At 39.6% G+C, this 13,648-nt stretch overlaps 2 protein-coding genes across 2 annotated transcripts; both read right to left on the bottom strand.

Annotated features, from left to right (window-relative positions):
• Window positions 1-896: 896 nt before the first annotated feature.
• Window positions 897-11,027, bottom strand: tmem201 (transmembrane protein 201). Its single transcript, XM_014029316.1, has 11 exons — window positions 10,818-11,027; window positions 9,863-9,983; window positions 9,584-9,778; window positions 9,319-9,498; window positions 8,816-9,180; window positions 8,528-8,728; window positions 4,453-4,673; window positions 3,865-3,927; window positions 3,464-3,754; window positions 3,151-3,279; window positions 897-2,603 (listed from the first exon to the last, which is right to left on the bottom strand). Exons 1-11 carry the CDS (start codon window positions 10,925-10,927, stop codon window positions 2,506-2,508), a joined length of 1,974 nt encoding a protein of 657 aa, XP_013884770.1. The 5' UTR covers window positions 10,928-11,027; the 3' UTR covers window positions 897-2,505.
• Window positions 11,028-12,157: 1,130 nt separating this feature from the next.
• On the bottom strand, window positions 12,158-13,424 carry foxl2l (forkhead box L2-like). Its single transcript, XM_014029308.1, has one exon. It carries the CDS (start codon window positions 13,415-13,417, stop codon window positions 12,596-12,598), a length of 822 nt encoding a protein of 273 aa, XP_013884762.1. The 5' UTR covers window positions 13,418-13,424; the 3' UTR covers window positions 12,158-12,595.
• Between the last annotated feature and the right edge of the window lie 224 nt (window positions 13,425-13,648).

A 13,648-nucleotide genomic window follows, 5' to 3' on the forward strand; every position in this document is an offset into this window, starting at 1 on the left:
ATTTAATAGTGACTGTGGAGGACTGAAGACCCGACCCCTAAGACACGAGGCAGACATAGAGGAGATCAGAGCCCAAGGACCCATGGCCCGAGGAAAAGAAAAATGTCAATAATAAAAATAACTTAATTTAACTACGGATTAATTTAAGTTTATAACTATGGTTAACACTATTTACTGCCAGATTATTATTTACACGATTAAAGCGGTCCAAGCACTACAGGAATAATAAAAGTAAAGTAATACAACATGTTTACATGTTTTCAAGTGTTGGAGGTTAAAGACTCTGAGGAACAGACGCTAAAAGCGTCAACTTCCTTTTTTAGTGTGTGTGAGAGAGAGAGTGTGTGTGTGTGTGTGTGTTTCAGAAAGGTTAAATAAGTGGAGCAGTTCCGAGAAGCAAATAAAAAAAAAAGTTATTTAGAGTGTTACAGAGAAGGGGAGGCCCTAATCAAACAAGTAAAAACAGGGAAGCAGAAAATTTGATGACAGTTAATTTGAGACAGAATTCAAAGTAAGTTAAAGAAACACTACGGAAGGAAATGAAGCATTTAACACAACTGTCAAGTGGCTACTTTAATGAAACACTAAACAAGAAAACACAAGTTTAAATACTGAGCTGCATTTTTAGAAATATCCATCCATCCATCCATCCATCCATCTTCTGTACACGCTTCTTCCTTTTCAGGGTCGCGTGGGTCACTGGTGCCCATATCCAGCAGTCACAGTGCGAGGGGCAGGGTACACCCTGGACAGGTCGCAAGTCCATCACATTTTTAGAAATAAGAAAAATAAAATGCTGCCAGAGTGAAATCAGTTAGATGGACAAAGATATTATTTATAAAAAACATAAATTATGTTTGAAACATGTGACAGTAAACTCAGACCACGTCTACATATTTTCTCAAAATTATAGTTGTTTATTAGAATGCATCATTTTGACAAATTTGGTTGCTATGGCAACATTTTTAGAGGACTTCAATTTTTGAGGCATCATCACCATCTGTGTGAATGTTTTCATTCAGCCAAAAGACTCAAATAAACCCAAATTTATTCGTAGACTGCTCCAGTGAAGCTGCAGTTTTACATCAGCGCCACAAGGGGGCGACAAACACGCGTTAATCAACATCCACCAAAAATTATCAAAACTTTTTTTAAACGTTAAAAACACGTTTTAAAAATTGTAATCTATTTTTAAAATTTGTCACAGATAAGATCATTGTTAGAGCATAAAGCGTTTATTTTGCAATTTCATTTTTTAAATGAGTCTAAAACCATTTTTGATCTTCATGTTGCAGAAATGTGCACTAAAAATGTCACTTTATCGACTTAAAAATTTATTTATTCCCCCCATTTAAAACAGTTTTACTGGAGTGAAATAATCTTTTCATCTTTAAATATAACAAGTTTATTTAATGAACCTCTGAGAAGAGAACATTTACAGAAGTTACATAGAGTAGAAATGRATAGATATGTACAGTACTTTCAAAWCTGAGAAGGCTGCCTAATGATGTGTTTAACTGTCTTAAAAAGTATGTTTTTCAGTAACAAGTTTAAATTGCTTCACAAACTTCTATTTCCAGTTTAAATAACTTCTACATACAATCGTCAACAATCCAGAACTTAGACGAGTCCAAAATGTAGAACTTTTCCTAAATGACATGTTCAAAAATTCACACAAACAGAAAACAAAGCAGTCGTCTCAAACTTTCATTTAAATAAGTGAAAAATATTGTTCAGGGAAAACATTCCTCGCGTGTGACACTGCGGATAAACAATTTATATAAAGTCCTGCAAAATGAGTTTAACCGCGCTGACAGCTTTTGACACTTTTACAGTTGGAGCCAGAAAGCTAAAAATTAATTATTTAGAACCAGGAATTAAAATAAACGACAAACGAAAACTAAAATACTGATAAACGGAATAAAACCCAACAGTTCAGRCGTGAATGACTGATGTGTGTTTCAGATGAACATAAAGTTAAGAATGTTGACTCCAACATGGACAACAGGAGAGCACCYGGAAGTCTGCAGCTGAATTCACACAGGAAACAGAAAAACACCAGTAATCTTCACACATTTTAAAAGCATTCACGTTTCACCAGAATCAAATCAGGCTGGCTCATATTTTATCTGTTCTTGTCTGTCGATCGCCAGAAACGTACGTCTGGTCAGGGAGGGAACAAACTTTCCCCTCGATCAGCTGATCAAAACCTTTACCACACATTTCCAACGATGTGCTAAAAAAAAACGCCTACAAACATCCGAGCAACTCGGTTTAAAACAAAAGTAGCCACCTGTGTGAGAAGCAGAGGGTCAAAACAGTGACTGATTGAACCTTACGTTTTCAGAGGTCTGTTATGGAAATAAGTCACCTGGTATCTGCCTCTTTATCAAGCACCTGGGAACAGAACTGCACAGGTTTCCTCTGAGGGTGAAATGAGTACGAGGCTCAGTCTCTGTACAGTTCATGAGGAGCAGCAGCAGCAGCAGCAGGCTGGAGGAGGCTTCATCTCCAGTTGTGGTACGTATAGAAGCAGATGAACAGCAGGTTGGATGTCAGGCTCATCAACAGAAGGCCTGGCCAGATGAGACGCTTCACAAAACCTGCAGAGACAACAAAGCCAAAAAAACATTATTTAAAGCAAGAAAAGGATGGAAACACTCAATCACCAGGTCACTATTTTATTTTGAATCCATTTATTCACACTGGCCAAATAAAGTGAATAACACCACAATTAAAACAAACCACCTTTTATTGAAACAGAAACTGAATTATAATGGCAGGGTTAATTTTCTCCAAAGTGTATTTAAGGCTTTAAGCTACAACCTAACTTTGACCTTGTAACCATTGCTGACTAAATAATTACACTAAAATATGTTCAGCAGAGGAAACGAACAATAATGACACATGGTTTCATCTTGCACTACATGGAAATGGTTATAATATTTTGGCCCATAATAAAATATTAAAAGCGTTTAGGGACAAAACACAAACACCACTGTGTCTGTGTGTGGCTGGATGTGTCTCCCATCAGTCACACCAAATTCTTTTAACAATAGCTGTAAAATATTTAAACACCACTTCATTTCATTCCAGTATTAGTTCATCATCCTCATCCTCCTGATTCCTGCCTAATCAGTAAGTCGGTACCTTTCGGAGGAGTGAAGCCCTCAGGAGTTTGTGTTGTTGTGCCGACCTGGCACGCAGACGACTCAGAGGAGCTGCTCCGTTTCTCCTCCTCCTCAATCACACTGCCGTCTTTCCTCAAGGAGCACAAGTCTGAACAAAAATAATAATAATAAATAAATAAATTAAAACCTAAACCAGCAGATAACCCTTTTAGAACAGAGAAACCAATTCAAAGATTTAACATCTTACACTGCCACCTGGTGGCTGAATGATGAACTACACACAGTGTAATAAACATTTCTGTCCCCAGGTCAGAATTCTGAGCTGGACTTGCCATTTTGACTTTGGAAAGGAGAAAGGTCAGGACAGAGGCAGCTGCTGTAAACGGATGGGGCCGGATCCACGTAGGACGGAAACGGAGACGGGGGCGGAGACATGAGCCTCGGTTCTGGTTCGCTGGAGAAGAGACGGAGCTTCTGGCCGTTGATGTTGAGGCGAGCTGGACTGATGAGGGGCCGGCGCTGTCGGGCAGAGCCTGAACTGGACGTCACTGACCCGGCCACGGATGGCGTCGGAGAGGGGCCCGGGGATGAGGGACGGCTTCCGGACTTCAAGGAGAAATAATCTGGGCAGAAAAAAATAAAATTATATATATATATAAAAAGAAGAAAAACATCAATTTATAATTGAGCAGCTGCCATGTTACTTTAGAAAAAAAAAGTGCAGTTTTGGTACCGGAGGTTGTTGAGTCTTTGTACTGTGAGGCCGGTCTGCTTCCACTGAACAGGTAACCAGAATCTGAAAGAAGAAAACAGGATGTTTTCAGCAGAACTGTAAAAAAAAAAAAAAAAAAGTTAACTATTGCAACATGGACACACAATATACTGACTTAATTCAGATTCAAACCTATATAAGAAAATTTAAGGTTTTTCGGAGACAAACATTGTTTTAACTACACTTAATATTGAAAAAAAAATTAAAAGAGGTAATATATTTTCTAAAAGAAGCTCAAGGTTAAAAAAGGTACAGATTTCTATAAATAAATAATAGTAAAGCTAGTACTAACAGTTTTGTTAAGAGTAGACGACAAATTTTGACAAAAGTACTCAAACTTAAAACTTATTTTTGCTTCGTCAATCATGGAAGAAAAGTGAGTTTTTCACACAATTAGAAAGCAACAGAACCCAGTGGATCCTGAGGTTTTCTCTTTACTGTTCCGACACTGCTCAGGTTCACACACGTCAGCGTGAGGTCATCGAGCAGAGGCGTGCAGACCAGAGCGTTACAGGAAACGACCCGCTGACGGCCGAGGGGCAGCGTTACCTGCCCTGGTGAGGGAGGGGGCCGTGCCGAGGCAGAGGGCTCTGTTGAGGCGCCCGGGCAGAGTGGAGGGGGACGCCCGGCGCTCGCGGGGGCCGTGCTGGCGGTTGACGAGCTTGGAGAAGTTGGGGGGTGGGGAGGGGACGAAGGAGTCCACCACGTCCGGGGTGAAATAGGGAGGGGTGCCGTAGAAAGGCGGGACCGCAGCGCCGCCTGCGAGGTATCTGCAACACAAGAGCAACGTAATGGTCCAGTGCTGCCAACATCAGGACCGAGGAGCGGACAGTTCCACAAACTCAGGAAACTAAAATGTTTTATTGCTCATTTTGGCTCCGCTGGGATGAGAAATGACAATTTAAGGATTTTCTTTCATTTTTTAAAAAGTAGTCAAAATTTAAGACAAGCAATAAATATAATTCCAAACTACAACAAATATATTTTAAATTAGAGCAGCAAAACTGAAGCAGAAAGTTTATCAGTGAAAAGCTATTTATGCAGCTGATTTTATCAGCGTTTAGGACACGACTGAACACTTCAATAAAAGAGCAATGCACACCAACATGTAGCTAAACTAAGAAAAAACACTATTTTAATCAGAACAGCACAACTTTTATTCTAACAACAATGCAAAACAGTAAAAGTCAACGAGAAACATGAACACAAACAAGACAAAGCAGTTTTCTTTCTCTAACTGTTTATTATATTCCACATACAGCAAACATTATGGCATAAATACATAAATCTGGCTCCCAGTTACATTATCAGAGTTTGCTGTGACCAACCAGAAGCTTCATGTCCAAGGTCGAAACATTAACCAATCAGCTTCAAGTTTCCAATCACACACAGGATGTTGTTGTGGCTAACTGGTGTCAAAACAAAAACACAAAGACTCATCTGGGAAAAACTGAACTGTTTTAATACACTTTGGCATTTTTAATGATCAAAGCCCCTTTTATACACCGGGTCCAGGGTTCCTCCTACAGAATTCACATTTGTTGGCTACAAAGTTGAATATTCACAACAACACACAGCAATAACAACACACGTTGAAGGAAAACTATAAATACTTAAAAATGTGAGTTTAATAAAGAGTAGCTTAAACATAATTAACCTAAGTGAGTACAGTGCTTTAAGAACTAACTTCTTTACTTGGTGAGGATAACATTCGTACAGTTTATGTAAATACAGAAAGTTGAAAATTAAAAAAAAAAATAAAAAAATCTAGGCCTGATTTTATAAATACAGAAACATGGAGAAAACTGAAAACTTGTGGCATTCAACCTCTTGGGCACAGCATGTTAAACTTTGGCAAGTTGTGTTTTGCATTTACGTGCAAAAAGGTGAAAATACACCATACTACACATGTTTATACTAATATCCTTAGTAGAACCGTTCATTGACTTCTATTTATTTCCATAGCCTAAGTCTGACCCCTACCCTAAACCGAACAAACTCAATTCACACTTTAATCCTAAACCTACCCCCCCCACCCAAAAAAAAAAAAATGGAGTTCCACCGTATTACGACCAGTCTTTGGTCCCTATAAAGACTGCTGATCTTGACATGGTAAGTTTGTATACCAGAAATGGTCCTAAAAAGGTAACAAATACAAGTAAACACACACACACACACACACACACGTTTCAGGTCAACTGAAGTATTCAAATTCATATCAAAATACTCCATCTATACAGCACTGTTTTGTTTTGTGGCGAGTTTAGATTTTCAATAGTTTAAAATCAGCTTAAGATGCCTTCAAATTAGACATTATTAACAGAAGTCGCAGTACAAGATGTCAGTTTACTCAATAAGCTGAACCGAAATCCTTTTTTCATTTAAAACATCAACACAACAGCATGTAGTGTTGGACAACTAACAACACGACATGCTGTCAAATCTGTCCTTAAAACCAACAAATTACATCTCTAATGTCACAAATCCTCAACATCAACAGCTCTGAGGCATATATTTGAGATTGATACTCACTCCAGCACGCAAAAACAAAACAAAACAAACAAAAAAAAAAAACCCACGAGATTATTTCAACACTGGTACCTCCACACTAATCAGACGGGGGTCTTTGTAGTTAGTAACYTTATTTTTTCACATTAAAACTATTCCAATAAAATATCAGAGTAACTTAAACAGGCAAAAKGTGCAATGTTAGCGCGTGCAATATTCATTAGACGTTTGAATTAATTCAACAAGTTAGATTGTTGATCAGGCTTGAAAGAGTCAAGTGTTACTTCTAAGAAAATGTCACATTTTAAAGTTTTTACCGTGAGAATTACGACTAGTTTGTCTTCACTTGTTTAAGTTAAACGTAACATACATTAGGCAAAAAGAGAAACATTATGCGTTTGTGTTTACTGATCTGAGCACCTTAATATTTCAAGCACTGATCCAATGAAGTCGATAGAAACAGAAACTACTTTAAAGTCTAACAGCAAAAGCTAAACCAGACCATGTACCTGTCAGGTAGTCATCTATTAACAGCTTTCAGTAGCAAAATATCTAAAAACACAGCAACGTGTYAAAACTAAACATTTTAGTTTATGTGTCCAGGAGGAAATTTCATCCTTTCCCTTTTTTTTTGTATCGTTCTGATTTAAACACAACGCAGTCTGGATAATATAACAACACAATACAGAAATGAATCAAACCTGCAGAAAAAAGCTGCGACACGTTCTCACATAATGGGGAATTATACGAGTCATTTTCAAAGTGAGAAAAATATCAATTTGATTCTTAAAGTAAGAAATATTGTTTTCCCTCAACGCATAATTCATGAGCAGGAACAGAACAATGTGAGAGTAAAGGAGGCTGGCTACATGCACACAGCAGCATATTCCTAGTTTCTCAACATTTTGCACAATCCTACACAGAGCTAATGTTTTGCAGGCTTATTGGTGAAAATCGGGGGGAGCTTCWAGTAAGGATGGATACTAATATAAATAAAAGCAACYTCTACACAGAAATCATAGCAAAGCAGAATGTGGCACGAATAGCAAAGAGGTWCATCCTTTAATTTCTATGCACAGAGCAAACACCTCACCCCTCACACATACAAGGCTTTAACTCCAGACTGTCACTGGAGAGGAAATACTAACAATGTCAAGGCAGGTTTTCTAATAAAGATCATTTGAGCTTAGAGAATGAAAAGCATTGAATACTGGAACAGTTTTTCCAAAATCCTCCATGCTCTTTAGTCAGCTGTAGACGATGTGCAACACATGAATAAAAACTTGTGTCTTTATAAAAAGTAGTGTTTCATGCATTAATGTGTAGTTAGTGAAACAAATCCATCAAACTGTTAATAAGTACATTCATAACACTTTCAGATACTCGAGTAGTGTAGACTACAATGGTTAATATAATARTAAGTAGGAATGTGAATACTATTTTTAACATACTGGTTTGAATAAAAACAGCATTAATTTTATTTTAACTGGTGAAACATTTCAGACTGTTAAACAGGACGTTAGAATAAACTTTAACACGGCTTTCTGAGAACACACTAGGATTGTTTTCTCAAATGTGTAGCTCATAGTGTTTTTACTAACAATTCATTTTGGATTCCATGATTGAAACAGTTTCTCCAGTTTAAAAAAAAAGAAAAAAAAAAGAAAAAGAAGAAAACAGTGCAAAGCCGTTTCTTTTCCCATCAACTCTCTCATCAGGATTTACCATTCACATTTCATTATCTCATAGAATCATTCTCACAACAGAGAAAAACAGGACAGTGAAGTGAAAAAAGGACAAAAGATAAAACGGATTTCCTCAAATAAAAACCATGATTTTGTTGTACTGGACTAAGTGTAATGATTCAGTGTGATTCATCTGTTCTAACCCACTTTGAATCCTTGTTTACACCTAAACTCACGTTTTTAATTAGAGAACATGCAAAACGTTGTGGTTCTGGCTGGGCACCGAAATAAAAAGGTCTTTATTTGAGGAAACATGTTCAACTAATCAGTTATGAATTCATGCCTTTTGATCGGTTTACACAACGCAKGCAGAGTGAAGGCTCCCAACTCTCAGCCCCAACGTGAACACAAATTACTGCTCGGGTTCTGACCTTCGATATCTGGCTCTTCGCTGACCCAGCGGTTTGCGAGTCGCGGCGGCGGCGGCGAAGCTGACAAGGCAACAGAGGGAGATGGTCACGAGCTTGGCCGTGTCCATCCAGCTCAAGGCATTCGTCGCGTAGCTCTCAGCCAGGCAGAGGCACAGCATGAGGAACCACAGGACAGAGGCAACGGCATCGATTCTCCTCAGCCTGAAAGTGCACGAGACATGGGAAACCTGGTTTTGAGCGAAGTTTAACCAGCCCGCTTTAAAAGACAAAGACGTGATGGCTGCTTACCTCACAGGTCCTGCTAAGAAGATAGCAGTGAGACAAGTCAACAGGCCAGCAGAGACTACKCCCAGCTGGTTGTCCTTTCCGTGCTGCCACACCATCCTGGTATTCTCTAAGGCCTTGTCTGGGAAAAGCTCCAGCAGGTTCTGCCATGCAGACATCGCTGCACTGATGCTGTTGTTGGGAGTGGATTCGTTTTTGGATTGAGGCTTCGGAGGGATGACGCCGCCGCTTATCGTCTGTGGCCCACTCGGTGAGACAGCCTGTTCTGGCAACTCGTAGAGGGACGTAGCGAGCAGAAAAGCACATATGAAGAAGACGAGGACCCGTAACAGTATGACCCCTGTTGGTGAGGATAGAGACTGGGCGCTCTGTGGGAGACAAAACGTGGCTTTATTTTATAAACTGGTATTGTAGAAAAACATGCAACAATACATAACTGAACAATACAGATGAACACATCAGAAGAATTATTATTTGATCAGACTTTGCTCCTTGGTTTTACAGACCTTTACAAACTCCGTGTCGGACTCTCGAGTGCGTCGAAGCTGGTGGTTCAGGAGCACTGTGCGAAGCTGTCGGTTTTGGTATTTAATGTAATATTCCACTGCTGTCTGACATGGTCTGCATAACTTATATGTCTGCTCTAGGTGATGCTTGTAGGCCTCAATTTCCTCATCGTAGTTGTCCTAAACCAGAAAGAAAGAAACATTTTGATATTAACCATTTTACTGACGTTTGTTGTAATAATTAGAATAAAGACAAAGTRCATACATCGTCCCTGGGGATGTATGAAGCCAGTTGTTTGATTTTTGCAGACTGGTTGTTATTACACTTCCTGCACAGCAGCATCTGACAGTTAACCCACTGCAGAGTCTTGGGTGTCTCAGAGGATGGGAGGCTTCCGGATACACCGTGATTRAGATGCTCCATGTACTGAGCTGGGATGGGTTTGTTGTAATCTCCATTCTAACAAAAACACAAACAAGACCAGAACTATTAAAAAATGAATGCTTTAAAAACACAATTCATGTGYGTGATCTTAAAACTTACCTCTTGGAAACCATTGTARTGGTCACAGTAAGGGCAATCCCAGCAATTCCTGTTTCCATAAGGCACCACTGTGTTCTGATCACAGAACCAGCAGTTAACATTTGCATGAGTGGGCCTTTTTCTGTAAAACAAAGAAGCAATTTTTAATTAGTTACAAAGTTAATCCAATCAGCTAACATTTCTTAATGTGGGACCCAAAGATAAACATAATGACRTATACAAATATGAGATTTGCAAATATTTGATCTTCTTAGAGTGCAAGCTGTGCACTTTTGCAACAAAAAACTAGAAGAAAACTAAAGACCAAACAATTAAAAAAATATGGACTACCAACATGAAAKACACCACACGATTGTAATGCACGAAAGACCATCTTTAACTTCAGGTAATTTAGGATATTTGAGCAGCAAGAAATACACAACAACACATTCAACCGTAGTTCAAAAARATTAACATGATCAGAGGAGATTTGTTCAAGTAAAATATGCGGATTAAAGTAACAATTTGAGTTACAAGTGCGCCTATTTAAGTTGATGTTTTTATTTTTACTAACCTGCAACACTCCAGTAGCGTCCACATTAAATTTCACCATTAATCAATAAATAACACGTTGCGAACAAAGTTTAAYGTAAGTAATTAAGCTCATAAACCCAAACGTCGTTTGTGCCGATGWACTAATTCCAAGATTTAAAAATGTCAACAAACAGGTCCATGACTGCACTTCTTCACATGATTAGCACGGCTAGCAAAGTTAGCATTGCATTCAAGCTAGCGACACTCGCCATTTGACTAGTTGTGATCAAAATCAAACGAGTTTACAAGTCCCGTTCTTGTAAATACATTTTCTAATTAACTAAAAGTAAATGCATACATGTTAAATGTGATAAAATCAAAATGACAAATAGCTGAAATTTTAAATCAAAACGCGTTCGATCAGAACCTAAACATTACCGACCTGGTAGCAATCTTGTATATCAACGCTCCGCCTGCAATAACCGCCGTAGCTCCGACTCCGCTGTACATTAATTCAGGATATTCAACCAGAAGCTTGTTAAATGTTTCCATTTTTACTGAAATCAGTCTCAGGATTGTTTATTTTTTTTAACTGTAGGGACGCAGAACACAGCGCAGGAGCGCGGTGCACGCGGTAAGAGATTCCTTTTGTTCACGCCCATGCAACGGAAACGGAATGTGCGTAACCACCTGGCTGCGTTCCATTTAACTTTAGCCCTTTTATTCTAGTTCACCGTTTGCTGAAAAATGCATTATATTTCATATTATTACTTGTGTAGTTAATACTTAAGCATTTATGATGTTTTTTTTTAAATAATATGTGTTTTAGTATAAAGCGTATTTTGACTCTTCGTGAAGAACAATCAGCATAAACAGAATTGGAATACGGCCTAAGAGCCGTAAGCTTTATGCTGCATTCGATGATAACTCGGACTATAAAGTTTTATATCCAAGCCAAAAAAGTAACTTGAGCGTTAGGAATTTACAATTTTTTTAAAGGTAACTCGAGTGGGGGTTTTAAACATTACATCCCGTTTCTTTGCAGCAATAATTTCAAATGCAGACTTTCGCGGTGAAATCTAACTCGTTCTTCTGGAACTCCTCATCACACATCGGACCATAATGCTMTCTTTCATGCACTGTTTGTTTTCTCATTTAAGTAAACAGCATAAGTGTTTATGAGCGTTAGATGTTGATATCAAAGCAACTATAAAGTCTTAAGGGCATCATTCTACTTACTTAACGAATATGTTCCCCAAATTCCGACGCGCTTCAAACGCAGCATGATGTGTGCGGTCAATCTGCATTTTAAATCAAACTGAGGTCTGTTAAATGTTTACATTTCCACTGACATTTTAGCTCGTAGGCTATAACCTTGAGAGCTGGTAGGTAACTCAGTAATTTTAGGGTTAAATTTAAACTGTCTTTTAAGGAAGTTAAAGCCCCCACAAAAAGTTTCAGCTTGCGTTAAAACTTAACTTAATCACCAATATTTATTTATTTTTTTCTATTACATTTGCTGATTACATATATCATTGTAATGGGTTATAGAATAAGCATATAGGCCTTTATGAATATTCAAGTTTTTTTGTCCATTGAGAACAAATAGATCATCAACATGGACTTGTCACATTCAGTTATAATTTTAAATCTGTTCTCATTTAGTTTTTTAAAGTAAATAATTTGCTTGTTCATACTTATAAGAGTAAGATATTTTTTATGATTTTTAATACTGACACAAACCATTAGCTTAATAAAAACACAACATAATAATAGCAGGGATTGAGTCGTGCAAAAATAYCATTTTTATTTTAACAAATACAGTGTAGGCTCGTTTACTTCAAGAAACATTCAGAACAAAAATAAAAAAAGATCAGTGCTTTATTTCCATCAAACGAGCAGCTCCAACTTAGAGTAAAAAAAAAAAAAACAGACAATGATGGAAACAAATAGCCAAAAATAAAGTAGTGCAAAATCAAAATAACTCATACTTTATGAGACATTATCACAAACTGTCGTTTCCATTTCTTTTAAGACTTCTTAATTGTAATTGATTTGATAATGAAACTTCATCTCAGCGAGAAACAGGTGGGATAAACCAGTTTTGAACCTCCTTCAACCATCAACCATCAGCCCCCTGACAAACCAGCAGGACTGAAATGTTAAAACATGAAACGTCGAGTCTTTTAACCTGTGTTCAGGACTCAGAAACTCAGGTCCCTACAGGTCTGAGAAATAAGCCAGCGGCGCTTCTGCTTGCCTCACGTAGGACGTGAACTGCTGGTAGTTGCAGCCCACAGACACGGTGCCTGCGTCCGGACTCACGGGCTGGGCCACGCCGCCGTACGGGTAGCCGTTGTGCGGGAACAGAACCGACGGGTGCCGGTTGTACGCCCCGTACACCGGGTGGTGGAGGTGCGGGGGCGTGTAGTAGGAGCCGCCGGTGTGTCCGGAGACGGCCTGCGGTCCGGGGTAACCTGTCTGGGTCGAGCCGGGCTGGCACAGCCCCCATGAAGCACCGCTGGCGTACGGCTGCAGGTAGAGCGACTCGGGGAGCTCCGCGGGGGGTCCTGCCAGGTAAGGCACGCTCGAGGGTCTGTAGGGTCTCCTTACTCTCCTCCGGCGCCGGTAGTTCCCCCTCTCGAACATGTCTTCAAACGCCGGGTCCAGCGTCCAGTAGCTGCCCTTCCTGTCCCCCCTGTTGTCTCTGGGCACCCTGACGAAGCACTCGTTCAGAGACAGGTTGTGTCTGATGCTGTTCTGCCATCCCTTCTTGTTCTTCTCATAATAAGGGAATTTAGAGATGATGTAATGATAAATGCCGCTCAGCGTCACCCTCTTGTCCTCYCTGTCTTTAATGGCCATGGCGATTAGAGCCACGTAGGAAAAGGGCGGCTTCTCCAGGGGGAGGCTGTCCTCAGGTTTGTCCCCGTTGGAGCTGATGTCCTGGAGCTGCTCTCCCTGCTTCGCGCTCTCCTCCGCGTCCATGCTGCAGGTGTGCCCGTGTGAGTCTGTGCGTCCCGCCGGGCAGCAGGCAGCCATATGAGCGGTCGGGCAGGTGCGCCTGACTCCGCCCACACATGGGGATTTTCTTCACAAAGTGCCACTCAGCTGCTTTCATCTCACTATTTTCTCACGCTGTTTACGCTCACTGTTTAGATTGAGTCGAGGGTCATAAAAGTATTGTTTTTAAAGCAGCCAAAAAATATTGTGACTTTGTGTTGTGCACGTGCACCATCAAAGACTTGTTGCACTTCAAAGGTTGAGCTCATT

Source organism: Austrofundulus limnaeus, unplaced genomic scaffold (assembly GCF_001266775.1).
Source record: "Austrofundulus limnaeus strain Quisiro unplaced genomic scaffold, Austrofundulus_limnaeus-1.0 Scaffold882, whole genome shotgun sequence".
NCBI lineage: Eukaryota > Metazoa > Chordata > Actinopteri > Cyprinodontiformes > Rivulidae > Austrofundulus > Austrofundulus limnaeus.